The following is an 18,817-nucleotide window of genomic DNA, read 5'->3' as shown; positions in this document are numbered from 1 at the left end:
ACCAGGTCTTGACAGTGCTGTTTCAGCTTCACTATGCCCAGGTGGCCCTCATGTGCCATAGTCAAATCAAGCACACAAAGAGCACTAGGAACCACAGTGCAAAGCCAGTGCAGGTGTCGTTCCAGCAGGAGAGCTCCTGTTTGACTCGGGAGACAGTTCCTCTGTCATCTTGTGTGGCCAGCCATTCTAGACTTGGGTATGGACCTGCGAGAGGACAGGGTCCAGTTCAGAGGTTTCCTTGAGCTCCTGCAGAGAGACAGTGGCTTGGAGGAGTGTGTGTAGAATCTGAATAATGTCCTGTTCCACAGTCAGAGCCTGCGTGTGGAGCTGGGGTGATGACAGAGCAAGAGAGAAGGTCAGCCACAACATTGTCTTTGCCTGGGGTGAACTGCAGGGTGTAGTTATACTGATAGAGGCGGTCAGACCAACGGTGTAGCCTAAGCGATCTATGGCCTGTTCCTGATGTGGACGGCAGCATCGTTAGTGCCTGGCGGTCTGTCCTCAGGGTGAAGGAGCGGCCATAGAGGTAGAAGTGCCACCTTTCACAGGCCCAGATACACGCTAGCGTCTCACACTCACCCACCGACTACCGCTGCTCAGTCGAAGGTGATGGGCTTCTCTACTCTGTTCTGCATCTGTGACAGCACAGCCCCTACAACTGGGTTGGAAGCTGGGTGACGAGGGTGGGACTGGAGATGTCGAAGTGAGCCAGCACTGGAGATGAGGTAAGTTGTGCTTTGAGGGCATGCACAGCGTCAGTGCACGCCTGAGACCACACCCATGGCTCCTCCTTACGCAGCAGTTGGCGCAGTGGGGCTGTGGTGGCAGAGTAATGTGGCAGAAACTTCAGGTAATAGCCTGTCATGCCCAGGAAGGAGGCGACCTGAGCGGCTGAGCTGGGCTCGGGAATGACCTGAATGGCGTCCACATTGGACTCGAGTGGAGACATGCCAGCTGCTGACAGCCAGAACTCCATGTTTTCAATGGCTGGCACAGCGAGGACACATTATCACCATTGAGAATGAGCTTGTGCTTGGCTAAGGCTGTGAAAACACTGTTGAGTCGCTCGTTGTGGTTGTGGCACCACCCCGCACGGTATGCCTGCCAGCACAGAGACTTGGGTGGCTGGGGGCGGAGCTGAGGCCAAAGGGCATCCGGGTCACTTCTGCATGTGTCACAAAGGCTGTGAGGTTTCTGCTGCTGGGGTGGAGAAACACCTGGAGATATCCCTATCTGAGATCCAGCTTGGAGAACACAGTAGAGCCGTAGAATTGAGCTGTGAGCTCCTCTGAGGTGGGAAGTGGATCTTTGTCAGGGATCACAGCCTTATTCACTGCACACAGATCCACACAGACATGCAGAGAACCAGACTTCTTCTTAGCCACCACCAGGTATGAGACCCAGGGTGACGGCGTCTACTGGCTCCATGATAACAGCTTCCAGCAGCTGCTGTAGCTCGGCAGAGACCCCATCACGGAGAGCCAGAGGGATGTGGCACAGTGGCTGGATGATGGGGGTGACAGGCAGGATTACAGACCCACCTGTGTCCAAGAGGGAGAACCCCAGAGCAGTGAAGAGATCCAGGCCCATCAGGTTGGCCCCACGGCGGGCGACATGAAAACCAAAGTTGGGCAGAACCTTGGTTCCAAAGCGAATAGTCACATGGAGTGAGCCAACCAGATCAATTCTGGAGTACACAGAGGGCAGTGGAGGGCGCAGACAGTGGCAGTGAGCTGAAAAATTGTCTGTAAACGTCAATGTCAAGGAGAGACACACTTTGTGAGGCAGCGAAATGAGTGCTCAAAAGGCCCACAGCTGTGTCACAGGTAAAGTCATTGGTGTCCCCTAAGATCCTGAGCACAAGCTGGCCATCCGATCCCAACAACAGTGCCTTCTTCCGAGCGGCGCTCACATCAGCTAGCCCCAAGACTATGAGGTACGTTTCGAAGGACCATAACCAGGGCCCCCATAGTATCGGGGGCTCACCAGGCAATGCAAGAAAGGAGGGAGATGGTAGGAAAGAGATATCAGCCATCCTCGTCGCCAAATATTAGGTTTGTAATGATTACACCATGACAGTCATAGCATCAACTCAACGCTTGTTTACTGACACAAATCACCTGACAGAACAGAGCAATCAAACACATATTGTCTCACTCAGGCATAACACAACAATCGCAGCACAGAGAACACTGCTATGAACTCTGATGTATCACTGCTAACCTAGTGTGCAGACATAACACGTTAATTGTTGGTCACCTCACTGGTATTGAAAAAGCTGGCGTTGGTAGAGTAGATTTTGACAGTCTCTATGTTTTCTATATACATGCTGTGGCCTATAACGCAGCAGTCATCATTTTCGAAAGTCTGCACTATAACAAAGTATAGAAAATGACATTTGCTGACCAAATGCAAAAAAGATGACTTAAGGGAGTCGACGGGGATCAGTCATCTTTGTAGCCGTAAAAAATGCACTGAAAGGGGCTGAAAATAATGTACGTGAAACTTAATATTGATAGAAAACAACTACCAATTATGTGATCAAGATTAGCAAATCTGCGCAGTGCTCAAACCAATCACCTCAAAAGCAAAGAAATGTTGATGTTTGCTGGGGACTCGTTGGAAGGTTTTACGGGAGGCAATGTTCGAGTGGAATGTGTGAATGCGTTCAAGGTAAATAAACATACCCTCATTTTTGGTATTTTTGTGTTGTCTGACTGCTGTGGCCTATTAAAACAACAGAATTCAGACGTTGGCAATTAGTATAATTGACATGATATCCTAAAGCCAACCTGTGCCCACCTCAAATCCGCCGCACGCCAATGTCCCACAAACATACCACCAGAGGCCAAAAGTGCATTGGCCCGACAGCATTGGCCATCGTCTCGCCTGCATTGGAAAGACGTATGCTTTCTATCTGGGCAGGGCCAAGACTGGCCCAGGGCTAGCTTACCCTCAATTCACGCGCACACACACACACACACACACACACACACACACACACGTCTGTTAACGCTGGGCTTAGTGTTAACCCTAGGCTAACGATTCACACTTGTACACCGAAAGCCTGGGTTAACTGAAATAACCATAGCAACAAGTTGGCTAGCTTAACAAATTAGCTCCAGAAAATGCCATAGTAACGGTTCAGCTGTGTGATTGGATGACAGCATTCCATTGCAGTTAACCCTGACCCTGTTTCACACTGCCTAGTTTTGGCACCATGTTTGGGAGATTTCTGGGGCTAACCCCGAAAAGTCAGATGGCCCTGGGCTAAAGTCGGTGCTAGCTTACTTTAATGCCTGATGTTGCATATATGCAACAATGTCTTTAAACACCTGATAAAATGTCTGTACGCGATCAAAAGGAAAGTCTTGAAGTCTCTAACTTGAATACGTTTTCTCTGCTCCTCTTCATACAAACTTTGAATACTTCGATACAAAATGCTCATAACATGTCCAGAAATACCAGGGTAAACTTTCTAGGAAATATGTACTATATATATTTTTGGCAAAGGTATAGTCACTTGAAATGTAAATGTTTTGTATACGCAACATCGGCCGTTAAGGACTGTAAAAAGGCCATAAAAAAAGGTCATAGAGACATGAATAATAATCTATTGATATGAATTTTGAAATGTTTATTTATTTATTTTTCCAGAAATGTGTTATTTGTGGGCTCCTTGGACGGTCATAATCACTGCTTAATTTTCATGCAAGGAAAACTGGGTCCTGGTATCTAAGTGCAGGTGTGAACAGTTGCTTAGCCCAGGCTAAAAGCACTCTTAGCCCTTGCATATTTATGACGAATGTTTTGTTTTGAAGTGTGGGAATACTTTAAGCGGAAACCAAATAATATGGGGCTTTGTTAATTGTGCAAAGCCCAAATGGCATACCACAGCAGTACAATTGCCATGCACAAACACTTGAAAAGAAATCATTAGCATTCCAGGGCCATGTGTACAATACAGTGCCTTCGGAAAGTATTCAGACCCCTTCACTTTTTCCACATTTTGTTGTGTTATAGACTCAATTTAAAATGAATTAAATTAAAAGAATTTTCCATCAATCCACACACAATACCCCAGAATGACAAAGCGAAAACAGGTTTTTAGAAATTTCAGTAAATGTATTCAAATTGAAGTACAGAAGTACCTTATATATATAAGTATTCAGACCCTTCGCTATGACACTTAAAATGAGCTAAAATGCAAAACTGTCATCAACACAACACTCAGTAAGTTGAATTGAGTCCATCTTAATGCAAGGATAATAGTTAATGTAATTTTGGAATCAATATCTTTGTTTTTATAGGGTCTCCTGAAATAATGTACATAATAATTCCTTAAAATGTCTGTTTCAATTACAGGTGTGATGCAAAGGTTTGATTTCAGTTATAGGCAGGGACGGACTGGGTGCAGGCAGGGCTGCATGAAAGGAGGAATGGACCAATGGGCCTGCCACGCCGGGGGAGATGGAGTAGTGGGCTGTGTCGCTCGGCCCCACAGCCCACAGATCGACTGGCCCACCGGGAATTCTCCCGGTGCTCCAGATGGCCAGTCCGACACTGGTTATAGGTCAAATGATATGGCTGAAAGAGTGAAGTGGCACCCTGAAAGGGAGTGGTTGACATTGACTCAAATCTAAACACAAATGGAGCGATAGATTGTGCAAATGTGTATGTACTGTACATCACATTGTATTACACAGAGGTCATCTGTTTGTTTGTTTCTCTTTCTAGTGCCTGATTCAGTGGTTGGCAGGATATTCATATGGCTTACTTCAGTGTGCTTGGGTCAAATGCGTTCTGTACCCACCAAAATGGTATGATGTAATATTACAGTAGTATTACATTCGAATGGCTGTACAGTATACTTAAACATCAGTTATGTTCTCACTTTACCATGTGCTGCAAGTGATACAACATTCCTCTAACTATTGAAGGACTATGACTACAGTTTGTAAAACAATCAAGCATCAAAGCATCAAATATCAACATTAGAAAATATGTTTCCAAAACTAAAAAAGATGTTTGTTGGTCATGAATGGGCAAGTGTGTGTGTGTGTGTGTGTGTGTGTGTGTTTATATGTTGTTGGAGCCTGGGTGAGTGTGTGTGTGTGTGAGTGCGCGTGTATCGAGGCCAGCCCTGCAGTGACAGGCCTGGGTCAGCTCTTTCCACTCTCTCCCCTTGTCACAGCCAGAGAGGGAAGAGGGGATGGAGGGGGAAGTGGGGGGGTGCGTTGGCTCGGAGCTCAGTGCATTGATTTGGTCTGGGTAATGGAAAGAATGCATTGCTCTGCACAACCCTTAACGAACACACACATGGCCAGGTACACACACAGCCTCCTACACACACACACACACACACACACACACACACACACACACACATACACACACACACACACACACACACACACTTCAACTATGCAATCCTACAAGCTATCACACATAGGCTAGACACATACTAACTCTCTCTCTCTCTCTCTCTCTCTCTTTCACTCACACACACACACACACAGACACAGACGCATACAATATTGAGAAACAAGTTCTTTCACTATACTGGCCTATATTGGCCTCCAGGTCTGAAAGTTGGATCTTGCCCTAATACACAGTAATTTTCATTTAAGACAAAAATATATTGTCCTATTTTGTATTTCTCAACTTCTTGTCCTTTCACGCATTGAAAAACATACTTCTTTTAATGTCTTATATCCTATGTTGTTTAACAATGAATCCATCTCATTTTTTGCATTATTTCTGGACAAATCATACATCACTCTCATTGAAAGACAGCGCAAAACAAATACTACTTTTATAGTTGAGAGTACAGGAAGAACACATGTTGTAGAACACCAGCAGAACTGAACAGCAGAATGGAAAAAGTTAACAAGCGTGGGGGGTACAGGAAGATGGATGCTCCTGCACAGCACTGGTCGCTAGGCTAGTTCCTGGAACGTGTCAGGAATCTGGCTTCCACCAGATGTGTGTCATGTTTATACTGTGCAACACACACACCCCCCCCAAGACATTTACAACTGACCGATGTCTCGCTCTGGTGTGTGTGCATGTGTGTGTGGGGAGGGGGGATAGCGAAGAAAGAGACAGAGAGAGGGAAGACAGGGGGAGAGAGAGAGGGAAGATGGGGAGAGAGAGAGGGGAGAGACACTAAGAGAAGGAGTGTGCGTGTGTGTGTGTGTGGGGGGGGGGGGGGGGGGGGGGGGGGTAATTACGGAAAGTTGGCAGACAGCAGAGCAGCAGCAAGCTGTGGCAGGATACAACGGAAAGAATGAGATGAAACCCAGAAAAATGCAGTCTCATAAAGCCTGGAAGACAAAAAAGATGAGTAATGATGTGGCTCCTCCTAAAGTGAACTTCCTCTCCTGGAACTTTGGCAGGTCTGTCTACTCTAGAAGCATAGACAGGTTGTTACAGGCACATCTTCAGGTCATTGGGATGTTTGGACTTTTGTTTGCTTGTTTTTTTGCTGTTCAATGTGAGACATGTTCTTGAGCAAATACATAATCCATACGCTGACTCTGTGCAGATAAAGGACCACCGTTGCAGGTTCAACTGTTTGTTATGTTCCTCTGTCTGGGGTCCATTGTAATTTCTTTCCTTTCCCCCCGAGCGGATCTGTCGTTTACACGCCAAATGGGCCTGCGGATCTCCAGCACGATTCGTACATCAAACACAATTCAGTGTGCTTTACACACGCACTCACACACACACTCACTCACACACAGTCCAGCACTGAAAGTACGGCCCAGTCCTTATTTTTCCACAGACTGCGGAGGGAAGCAACAAGTGTATATGACGACATATATTAGGTGTAATATAGCGAATATGTGTTTGTATTGAGCAGTAAAGTACAGTAAAGCCACTACAGTAATTGTCCAATTAAACACTAGGCAGCCATAAGTGCTGTTCAACTCGAACATTAAAATGAAATCACTTAAATCCCCCCCCCCCCAAAATGTTTTGTTTGATACCATTCCTAAATTCCATTCAATGAATTTCAATGAGCCCTTGCTGAATCCATTCCATGCATTACAATGAAGCCGTACTCCGGTTTCTGCCTCCACAGTCTGCTCAGTAATATATACCATCTCTGGTTAGGGGGTCTTCTTTTTCGATGGTGTTTTAGGGCGGTTGGCAACGTGCATGGTGCATTACCGCCACCTACTGTGCCTCGTTCGGAAACCCTCAACCCCACCAGCAGATGATCACGTCATACGACCAAAGGAAAATTAAACTAAACCTGGTGGGTGTCTCTTTTCTTTCTTTTTTTTTACCATTTCATTTTAAAGGGAAACTATCCCTTTAACGTGTGATAGGTTACTCGCCCGTCCGGTTGGTGGCGGCAGTGCGCATTTAAAATCGGGGTTTCGGCCAACCGCCGTGAAGCTCCAGAGAGGAAGAAGACGACGAAGTAGCAAGGTTGACTGCATGCGCCATTAGGTGAGCGCGGCAACGAGACGCAGCAACAGTTTTTTTCTCGAAGTCTCGTCCATACATTTCATTTAACTCGCTTGGCCTTGTAATATTTCACACAGGTTACAGCATCTGAAAGACGCTGTTTCTTCAGTTGGAAGCTACATAAGTGGAGATCTTCGCTATCGTATCGTCGGTTTTGCGACGCGGAAGGAAAACATTCGTCGCTGGCTTGCTTTGAGGCCTGGGAAAGGAACCCCCCACACACGAGTTTGTCAGTTTGAGCCGAAACACCTGATCCTACAGGTAATGTTCACTATCTAATTTCACACATTTTACTCCAAATATAGTTGCCTTATCTTATCTTTCCAGACGTGTGTCGCAAACTCGTTATCTAGCTAGCATGCAAACAACTCGTCCCGGGCGACGACTAGCAAGTTGGTTACACTGACAGAGGCCGCTTTCACAAGCCTTGGTGTAATTTGCTTACTTATATCGTGTTCCATGTATATACCTACAGCAAATGGTATTTGTCCTAGATCGCTAGCATGATTAAATGCGTGCGATGATGTTTTGGAGGGGAAGTCGGCGTTACATAACGCCTATTTTTCGTACTTAGCCAGTTGCCGTTTGCGTGCTAGCTCTCCGCTAGCTCTGGTCCCGGGGTGTCCGTCCGTGCTTCACACTTCACAGCCTTCATTTCTCCCACCCGGTTCCATTCAATGCATAAAGCTCATGTATGTCCTGGCTGTTGTTTAGTGACTGCCTGGAAATTGTAACGCTTGTTTCGTCAACTCACCGAAGGTGTTGCTTACAGTGCTGGCCGATTCTTCTCCTGCGCTAAGGAAAGGGTCTACTTTGTCCAAAATCCGAATTCTGACCACTTTTGTTTACCGCTGACCATGTGACTCCCTGCCATTTTCTAAACTCCAAAAAATTGGAGCGGTAAACACAAGTGATCCGATCCGATCACGTTAGATTTCGCATTTGAGGAGAACAGTTCATCGCTAATAGGAACGTGTTTACTTGAAACTCGTGGATGGCTCCCCAGTGAAGCGGTGATGGCTCCCCAGTGTGCGGAAGTGTCCTGGGCTAGCTTTTTAAAAATGTTAACATACTGCCGTTTCTCTTCTGCAGTGCTCCATCATGGCTGATGATTTTGACATAGAGGCAATGCTTGAAGCTCCATACAGAAAGGTGGGTATTAAACAACCTGAAGTGTTTGCGATTGTAACCTTGTTAACCTACTGTTAACTACTGTTTTGATCTGTTACCTCTTCTCTGCCCCAAACCCTAAATGTGTAGATATCATTTGTTTGTGTTTCTGATGTGATTCATGCCTTGCTCTCTACTGCATGTGCTTTAGCTGACTCCTCTGACTGGTATTTGACACAGGAGTGGGCTAAAGCATGTACTGTATGGACCCAGGGAAATGTTATGCTGTACAGTAGTTTTTTTTCCAGACTATGAATAAATGCCCATCTATCTCTTTTTGTAGACTTGCCTAACGATATCTCACCTCTACTTCCATGAATTCCAGTGTGATCTGTCAAAAAATGAAGGTAGTAATTGCCCAATGTATTGCTGTACTGTGGTCCCCTTGGTAATTTAATTGTGGTCCTGGAATGGCCAAGTCTACAAGGCGAATGCAGTGGATGCACAAGAACATGTATTTTGAGACATCAGTGTGCATGGTGTGGTTGGACCCACATTATTGATTACACCCCTCTACTTATAGAATGCTATGTGAACATGTATGTCCTATATGTAGTGTACTGTTAAAGGTATGGTAAGATGACACATTATAGACATTAAATGATTGCATGTCCTTTACTGTCATTATAGTTTAGTAGGGCTTCTCACAAGGTCACTCTTGTTTCTCATTCTAGTGAGTTCTGGATTTTATCCCTATGCAGATCTTTCCAACAGACAATAACTTGTGTAACCTATGTGAATCAAACGTCTTTTGACCTCATACACTGTTGTTTTATTGTTGACCAGAAAGTAATTATTTTGCATGCTCATTCATTAGTATGTAGTCATTTCTCCACTAGTACATAACATTGGCCACAGTTTGAGTAAAAGCTTTGATTTGATAGTATAGTACACACAATGGGACAGCTGGATCTGTTATGCTGCTGGCTACGAACTAGGGACATTCATTTTGACCTCATCATATTTAATCATGACTCTGCTTAGGGGTCGACGTTACTAAGCAGTGTGAATCCCTGTCTGCTTCAGGGCGAGATGTGACAGAGGTGGCATCAGGCTCTTACAGTCCACGAACGAAAATGGGTGAAGATCACTGGAATGGCATCCCCCCCTCTCCCCCTCCTCCCCCCACTGGAACTCGATCAGTGGCAGGCGCTAGCTTGGCCACTTTGGTCTTAGGCAAAGAATCCCTTGGTACTGATCTGGCTGGGGCTGCAGAAGACCTGTGGATTAGTACTAGGACCTTTTTTTTTTTTCTGGCTAAATGGCTAACTACAGTATGACTTACCAGGAAGAATGTGGAATTTACAGCAAAAGTGGTTAAAGCCCCCACTCCCCACACTGTAGAAGTTGATACCTCTCCACTTGATAACTATTGTTTGAATACTTTTTTAAAATTATTATTATATTTTCTCTTGTTCCCACCCCCTTTATCCTGACGACTTGAAATGTTGCCTCTTCGTCCTCATGCTGTTCTTCTATCGACCCTGCTTAGGATGAGATCAAGCCCAGTAGTCCCAATGGCCATGAGGAACGCAGCAAGAAGTAAGTACCTGCTCTTCTAATAACAAGACAAGCTCGTATCAATGTAGTTTGATTTGATGTGTTAATTTGCAGTGTTGGGGAGTAGTTCTACATGTCGTTCAACTATTAGTTTAACTGCGTTTTGCAGTCGCTTTGTGGTAGTTAAACTAAATTCAAATCCTAGTCGTGTTTCCAGTAGAAACTACTTTGTTTGCCACATTTTTCCAAAAGAAACAATAGTTGGAATCAAACTATAATTCCAGCCCATTTCTTACTTGACTTCTAAAAAATGTTTCGGAGTATTTCACTCAAACGCTTTGTCACATGGACTGGTCATCTTTCAGTAACTGACTTGTGTATTGAATTAAGTACTTTCCATGTACTTCTTCTGAGGAGCTTTAGTTTGATAAAAACTATATTTCTCTCAAGGGTAGCTTTAGCGTAGTTCAACTTCTTTCCTTGTGAAGTATTTGATAATCTAGTTAAATACAATGTTAGACTAGCTTCCCCAACTTTGTTAATTTGACGCAAAGTGAAAAAACTGAGGATCGAGAAAACGGGTAAAGCAGGTGAGGCGTCAACCTCCCAGGCCCCCCCTGACTCACTCCCCCCCCTCCCACCAGGAAGAAGAAAAGCCGCAGCCGCAGTCGTGACCGGAAGAGGAGCAAGAGCCGGGATCGCAAGAAGAGCCATGACCGCAAGAGGAGCCGCAGCCGCGAGCGCAAGAGGAGCCGCAGCAAGGACAAGCGCCGGAGCCGCTCACGGAGCAGAGAGCGCGGCGGACGCTACCGAGACCACAAGACCACCTTGTATGTATCCATCACGTCAGGGACCGCTCCCCCCTTAAGACCACCTTGTATGTCTCCATCACCTGGTGTCAGGGCTTAGCCCCCGTCTGGACAGGGACATGGCAGAGCCAGCCTCTGTCGGAGGTTATGTGAGGTTGAGGCGTTCAGCCTCAGAGGACATTTTTTAGTCCATTTCAAGTGCTTTAATTTGTAACTGGGTGCTTGAAAGTGCTTGATTTTCTCTTAGTCAGCAAAATATTTTAACCCAACTTTGCTTGTGTGTAATTTGGCACAATCTTTTTAGAACGATAACATTTTTCCCTTTTATTTTGTGTACCGGGCAAGTGGGTGGCGATAACCCCGGATATTACATAAGTACAGACAGTGCCCTGTGAATGCTAATGCCAACCTGAACATGTGCATAAAAGGTTTGTGATTATTAGCAACTAAACACACAAGCTAGCTAATTGCAGGGGATTGAATGCATTTAGAAAGTCTTTCATGCCAAGATGCAGTGTGAGACAGGCATGGCCGCATAAACCAGCATGCAACATGATGGTCACAAGTTATCACAAACCTTAAGGCACATCCAAACCAGATAGCTAATTTTAGGGAGACAACATACATAATACACTATTAGTTTCATAAACAACTAAGCGTCAGAAAAATACACTGCACCTCTATAGCCAACATATCTAGCAAGTGAGCACATGTAGCTAGAAGGGGAGGTAATGTTGGCTCCAATATGTAGTTTCTGCTTTCTGGCTTGCTAGATACCTATTTGTAACACAAGGACAATCTTGAGTCAGTTGCCTTCCGTAATTGGTGGTCTAAGCTAGAGCCTGACTGATAGTAACATAGTTTTCATAAGAAAACAATGGCAAAAAAGTGTGCTCTTAATGCTGATTAGACAAAAATATAAATATCTCGATAATGACCTGAAATTATCTCCATTAATAAATAGAGCAGCATTTATTTATTTTGTGCAGTTACTTGTACTCTGCCAAATGAGAACATCACATGTTCAGGGCACTGCATATTGATGTCAGTGATTTTGCTTCAATCTAACTTGATTGATCATCCACTGATTTTTGTTGTGTATTTCATGTACAAAAACATGCAAAATGCACTGTGGAAAGCATTCTTAAAACATACTGTTACAATGACACCTGAACTTTCTGGTTGCCAGCCACTGTAATTTCCACTAATGATTTGTTCCAGCCCTCCCCCTCCCCAAGACAAACTTTATCAGAGTGGTAAGTTCCGCTCTCTGATACGGTTGATGGGAATTCCACACCCAATCTGCTTGTGACAAGCTTGAACGTCTGATTTTTAGAAATTAATCAATACAAGCTAGCCATTGTTAACTGGTGAAATAAATTCTTGGTAAATAATCTCATCTCTTATTTAGTCAACATCCTTTCAGTTAGCAACAGTCCATAGCGCCAACGTTACTTTGCCAAATTCAGCCACTTCAGTCGGCACTCGAGTAACCGCAAACGCCAATAAACAAGTTTATTCATTCATAAAAATCCATAAATGTATATATTTAGCTCTGGAAAAACCCAATTACACTGATGTTCTATACATTCGGAATCTGAGGTGTAGAGGCCTATTGTTAAGATGCCGTTGGTCGATTTCCCTTGATGCTTCATGTTTCACTTGAAACTTGGCAGCATGATAGGAAGTGATCACCACTACCCCCGTATGTAATATTATCTTCATTGGCCTAATGGGGGAGCTATAACAAGTGTTTGAAATCGGCAACTTTGAAAGTGGATTTGGGGGCAGTTAGTACTTCATGCGCACAACCTAGTTCAGCCATATGCATGTACAATTTGAGTGTAGAAGAGGCATGCAAGGGATGATGTGAGGAAAAAGCGGACTATTACCGGGTAACGGAAATGCTGAACATATTGTAGAACCTTTGGAATTGGTGCTGTACTGATCTTTATGTACAGACACCATACTATCAACACAGTGGATGAAGCAGTTATACTGTGGAAGCCATCCTGATAACACAAGATGGACCTTGCACACTTGTCCATTTGAAACAAATGATAAAATGCATGTTTGAAATGCATTAGATGTGGTGGGGACAAAGTTCTCCAATGTTTACTAATGTCTTTTTTTTCCCCACATTAATTTGCCCCTGTAGCTTCTTGAAATGTTTTGTTAGTGTTCCTCGAAAGTATTCAAAAAGTGCATGAATTCTACCTGTGAAAGGTTTTACAAACCCTGAATGAAGCGTGCATGGCTGGGGAGAAATGACTAGGCTGACATGGAAGCATTTAAAAAGACCAGAATTATCACATGGTCCTAGTATAACCTTCCACTGTGCCTCATTAAAGCTGCAACCCCCCACTCCACCGCCAATAGGACCTAGGAAATATGACACCAGTGGTAGTAGTCTTAGATACTGAGACCAACCTTGTTTTCAATCACAGCTCTGGGCCGAAATTTAACGGTGGTTCCAGAGGGAAGATTGGCCCTCCACCCGCCATCAAACTAAGGTTTCTATCATACTACTTTCTGTCCGTTGTGTGGGTGGTCATTTTGTGCTGTGCTTGTGTGACACTAACGCATCAACTGGAATGAACGATAACAGAGTTCCCTCTTTCAGCCGAAGACGCTCCAGAAGCAGAAGCCCTTTCAAGAAAGACAAAAGCCCTGTGAGGTAGGTCAGAGAGAAATTGATTACATTTAAATGTTATCCCCCGTGAAGCAAAGTATATTGGACCTGCTGGGCATAACGCAATCAAGACGACGGGCTCTGTTGTGTTGCGGCAGCTGCTTTTGAGATGAGTGATGACCTACTGGCTGCTGTGTGTTCCAGGCAGCCCATAGATAACCTGACCCCAGAGGAGAGGGACGCTCGCACAGTGTTCTGTATGCAGCTGGCTGCTAGGATACGACCACGGGACCTGGAGGAGTTCTTCTCTGCCGTGGGGAAGGTGAGCATCTCTGCCAGCTTGCCCATCCAACAGGAACTGTCAATTTGGGCCACCAATTCTAGCTGTGTTTGATTATGCGTCTAGATGGCTACAACAGCCCCCCCCCCCCCAAAGCCAGAAGTCCGATTCACATGCACAATTGATCCGTTTAACCAAACCACTTGTCTCCCTCCCCTTCTAGGTGAGGGACGTGCGCATGATCTCTGACAGGAACTCCAGGAGGTCAAAGGGCATCGCCTACATAGAGTTTGTGGAGGCCAACTCTGTTCCCCTGGCGATAGGACTGTCTGGCCAGAGGCTGCTGGGGGTGCCCATCATTGTACAGGCCTCACAGGTAATGGTCAGTAATCGTCAGTTATCGTCCTTCACCAGGCACTTTGAAGTTCTGCTCCGTGGTTAAAGGCTGTGCAGTATTCGTCTACATGAGGACTGTGTGTGTGTATTTGTAACCAGGCGGAGAAGAACCGGGCCGCTGCCATGGCCAACAATCTGCAGAAGGGCAACGCGGGGCCCATGAGGCTCTATGTGGGCTCCCTACACTTCAACATCACAGAGGAGATGCTCCGTGGCATCTTTGAGCCTTTCGGAAGGGTAGGAGGCATTTTTTTTTAAGCCAGCGACTGCTCTGCTCGATTTACACCACTTCAGTTTCTAACCTGTTCTCCGTTATTTCCCCCCCCCCCCCACCAGATTGAGAGCATTCAGCTCATGATGGACAGTGAAACAGGAAGATCCAAAGGATATGGGTTTATCACCGTAGGTCTCACACAGCTGACCTTATATTTGTATCCGACCAAAATATCCCAACTCGTATTTGTTATTCAATGATGTTTTCCTGGTAAAACCTTGCGGTGGGTCACAGCGTGTTCCCTGTTCAGTTCTCAGACGCCGAGTGTGCCAAGAAGGCTCTGGAGCAGCTGAACGGCTTTGAGCTGGCCGGCCGGCCCATGAAGGTGGGTCACGTGACGGAGCGTACGGACGCCTCCTCGGCCAGCTCCTTCCTGGACAGTGACGAGCTGGAGAGGACGGGCATCGACCTGGGCACCACGGGACGCCTGCAGCTCATGGCCAGGCTGGCAGAAGGTAACCGCAACACCGCGTTACACCAGAACTCTGTGTGCGAAGTCAACACATTTCATTGTCTGCAGCCCATGCAGTGTTTTTAAATATACGGCTGAAACATCATGGGGAAAAAACCAGTGCTAGCTGACAATTCGACACCGGCGGTGTCCTTATGTAGAGGAGGTTCCCCTGCTTGTCTGTGATGTCACAAATGTGTTTTGCGTATGCTAGGCACTGGTATGCAGATTCCCGCCGCTGCCCAGCAGGCCCTACAGATGAGTGGAGCGATCGCTATTGGTGCTATGGCTGCAGTCTCAGGTAAAACGCTCAAGGCTTTATATGTCGAATTTATCCCATTTTATCAACTGATCATGACAACGAACAAATGTGTCAAGTAGCCCTTACAAACATCCTGTCGCCTTCAAGGTTTTCAGTTTGGTGACTTTGATTTGACTTTTCTTCCAGCTGCCATGAATCCAGCTATGAATATGAACATGAACATGAACATGAACTCAGCGATGAACCTGCCGTCTCAGCCTCTCGCCACTCACTGCTTCCAACTCTCTAATATGTTCAACCCCCAGTCGTACGTATCTGCCTCTACACCCATACATCTGTAACGTCTAGCTGTTCAATGCAGACTGCTGATGAAAGGACGCAAACTAGACATCTATTACACACTTTAGCCTAAAGGCGTTAAGGGACACTAAATTAAAGAAAAAAAACAAATGATTTATTTATTTACACAAAATTGTTATTGTCCAGATAACCTTACAAATGTGTGTGCATGTGAAAACGCCTGGCTATTTAGACAACAAAGACCACTTATAACTTGCTGTTGAGTCGTGGTGTGAAATGTTCCTTTAAGTCTGGTACAAAGATGCCGTATAGCTCTAGTCCCTAGTAAAGACAATAAAATATGCAGTACATTTTAGGTCTTTGTTATATTCTGTTATAAAGGTCCAGTGTAAATATGGTTTCCCTTGTGAAGGCTGGGTACATCAATGCTGTGAGTGATGGTTTCCCTTCTTGTTTTGCAGTGAAGACGACCCAGGCTGGGATGTTGACATTCAACATGATGTCATTGAAGAATGTAACAAACACGGAGGTGTTGTGCACATATACGTCGACAAGAACTCTACTGAAGTAAGGCCCTTTTTACACCAGCAGGCTGGTCTTATTGGCTGAAATTAATATAGGCTTGATATAAATCACAAATATTAAATAATAAACAGGGACATCGTCAGTCCCACTGATATGGTCATTTATTGAACATAATTTGAACAACGTAGAAGAGTGCACACCAGAAGAAAAACGCATTGAAATCATACATGGCGACAAGTCCACCCCAGGCCAACGTACAAGAAAGTGTGCTCTTATTTGCGAGAGAAGAGCCTAAAAAATCTGCAATTATTAACGGTGATGTTACAGCTGCATGCTCAATAATTGGACATGATGTAGCCTATTAATTTCAGAATGGATTTATCTGTGTGTTGTTTTCCCCGATATTTAACCAGCCACCTGACCTGAAGGGGTCTGTGGGTTATGGGTATACAGAGGCCTACATGGAGTTTGCTGCTGTTGCTCATGCGTTTACAGTGGAGAGAAGTATTTGGGGACCTACTGTATGCGCTTTAGACAGACTAATCAAATAATATTCAAAATGCAACTTGAGCGTGTCTGAGTAATGCAACTTGACTAGAATGTGTCCACAATGCGTATACAGGCTGAATTCAAGTGACTGGTCTAAAAAGGGATTAAGACTTTATGAAGTTATTTTGAAATGATGCTGTCTCCAGTAAGAGTCCCTTAAAGCAACGTTATACTGTATTTACATGTTATTGTGGCTTTGCATTAAGATTTGATGTAGTCAATCATTAAGTAGATTTTTGGTGCATATCTAGTTTTGTTATTTATTTAGCCTTTAGTCAACTTGTTTTTCCCATTGAAGCCCACTCATTCAGTAACAGTATCCAAATCAGACTCTGAACACTAAAACCAAGGATATATTATGACAATGTTGCTTCGGAATGTCTTACTATTTACCTAAGTAATTTAGTTTTTTAAAATGTATTAAGTTTTAATCCAACCCGCAAATGTTCCTGTTTCTGTCGCGTGTACCACTTGTTTTCACTACACAAATGACTGCATTTCGGTGTGACTTTTTTTGGGACAAAAGTCTGACGCACGTAAAAACTGTCTACTAGTGCTAAACAATTACAACATTTAAGCAGAGTGGAAAATCTCTTAACTGGTTGTTTTCTTTTCAGGGCAACGTGTATGTGAAATGTCCGACCATCCCTGCCGCCATGGCAGCAGTGAATGCGTTACATGGACGATATTTTGCCGGTAAGAGCAGTTACTCAACACAGGGACCGCCTGTTTTGAATGGTCATAAAAGCAGTATTGCAGTCTATATGGACATTTTTTTTGACTGTGTACCATTGTTGTCTCCAGGTAAAATGATCACAGCTGCGTACGTCCCCCTCCCGACGTATCACAACCTCTTCCCTGACTCTGTGACGGCCACTCAGCTCCTGATCCCCCCAGCTCGCCGGTGATTCTTCCATTCTCACAATAACGCATTCAGAACCCGCAGATGGGTTGGACACTGAATCTCAGTTTGACCCTTGATCTCTTTTTTAAAGTTAGACATTTCCTTGTCTGTGCTTTTTTCAGTCCTGCAAGTTGTGGCAGTATGTTTATTTTAATTATTTTTTTTCCCCCACAACACCTGTTTTGCAGAGACTTAAGTTGATGACAAAAGAATCAGAGCTTTACTTGCCATGTTGGGCATTTAGCAAAGAGTTCCAGCCAGTGGGATAAGGGTTGGAGTCCCTAAAGAGTTTATGGGTTGATCTTGACAATTGACCATTTTATCTTTTGTAAAGTTTATTCTTGTTCATACATCGTCTTGTGCTTGATAGCTTTGATGGGCATGTTTTTCCCTGAGGCAGTGTACAATTTAGACACCCTTACACAACAAAACAGGATATTCAACCTTTTTGAAGAAGAGAAAAAAAACATTGCAGTTTTCCTTATGCATCAGATTATTTACCAATGTTTTAAGCTCCATGAGCTCTGGAACTGTAATGACTGATTATTCATTTGTGCTCATTAATATACCGTTTGGTATTCCAGTATCTGTTTTCTAATCAAGATTTGATTTTGTAAAGACCTTGATTAAAATTTATTTTAAAGTCGTTCTGGTAGTTTCTTTTCCCCATTTCAAATCTGCAAAACTCAATAAGCCAATACCCATACACAATATACACTGCTCAAAAAAAATTAAGGGAACACTTAAGGGACACATCAGATCTTGATGAACGAATTATTCAAATTGAAAATCTTTACTGATGTACATTGTATAATTTGTTGAGAACAAAATGACGTAACAACGGTCAATGGAAACCAAAATCATCAACCCATCAAAGGCTGGATTCAAAATCACACCGAAAATCAAAGTAAAAAATTCAAATCACAGGCTGATCCAACTTGTGTGAATCTTATCACGGCAACTCATGAGGTGATTCAGTAGTGTGTATGGCCCCCGCGTGCCTGTACGCACTCCCAACAACGTCTGGGCAGTTGGCGGATGGTGTCCTGGGGGATCTCCTCCCAGACCTGGATCAGGGCATCAGTGAGCTCCTGGACAGTCTGTGGCAGTACTTGGTGGCGTCGGATGCACCGATACATAACGTCCCATAGGCGCTCAATTGGATTTAGGTCAGGGGAACGAGAGGGCCATTCAATGGTATCAAAGCCACATGAGGCCGGGCATTGTCCTGCACTAGGAGGAACCCAGGGCCTACTGCACCAGCGTAAGGTTTGACAATGGGTCTG

General features: G+C 44.6%; 1 protein-coding gene across 4 annotated transcripts; it reads left to right on the top strand.

Moving 5' to 3' along the window:
• The first annotated feature begins 7,396 nt into the window (after window positions 1-7,396).
• Window positions 7,397-18,177, top strand: rbm39a (RNA binding motif protein 39a). Of its 4 annotated transcripts, XM_083669112.1 has the most exons (17): window positions 7,397-7,461; window positions 7,557-7,740; window positions 8,572-8,631; window positions 10,142-10,191; window positions 10,794-10,979; window positions 13,406-13,471; window positions 13,582-13,635; window positions 13,795-13,912; window positions 14,094-14,252; window positions 14,366-14,503; window positions 14,603-14,668; window positions 14,791-14,995; window positions 15,206-15,292; window positions 15,440-15,560; window positions 16,015-16,120; window positions 17,245-17,323; window positions 17,432-18,177. In XM_083669112.1, exons 3-17 carry the CDS (start codon window positions 8,581-8,583, stop codon window positions 17,533-17,535), a joined length of 1,590 nt encoding a protein of 529 aa, XP_083525238.1. In that variant the 5' UTR covers window positions 7,397-7,461; window positions 7,557-7,740; window positions 8,572-8,580; the 3' UTR covers window positions 17,536-18,177. The 4 variants fall into 4 exon arrangements, with proteins under 4 accessions (XP_083525238.1, XP_083525239.1, XP_083525241.1 ...); XM_083669113.1 differs by lacking the exon at window positions 7,397-7,461 and having other exon boundaries at window positions 7,470-7,740; window positions 14,094-14,246; XM_083669115.1 differs by lacking the exons at window positions 7,397-7,461; window positions 13,406-13,471 and having other exon boundaries at window positions 7,470-7,740; window positions 14,094-14,246.
• Window positions 18,178-18,817: the final 640 nt, after the last annotated feature.

The sequence above is a fragment of the Argentina silus genome (genome assembly GCF_951799395.1).
Source record: "Argentina silus genome assembly, chromosome: 4".
NCBI lineage: Eukaryota > Metazoa > Chordata > Actinopteri > Argentiniformes > Argentinidae > Argentina > Argentina silus.
The sequence above is the reverse complement of the archived record's forward strand: the minus strand, read 5'-3'. Positions and strand labels throughout refer to the sequence as shown.

Coding starts and splice junctions, on each gene's coding strand:
- rbm39a (XM_083669112.1), top strand. CDS start 8,581: ATGGCTGATGATTTTGACATAGAGGCAATGCTTGAAGCTCCATACAGA. Junction 8,632..10,141: donor TTGAAGCTCCATACAGAAAG/GTGGGTATTAAA, acceptor GACCCTGCTTAG/GATGAGATCAAGCCCAGTAG. Junction 14,253..14,365: donor TACAGGCCTCACAGGTAATG/GTCAGTAATCGT, acceptor ATTTGTAACCAG/GCGGAGAAGAACCGGGCCGC.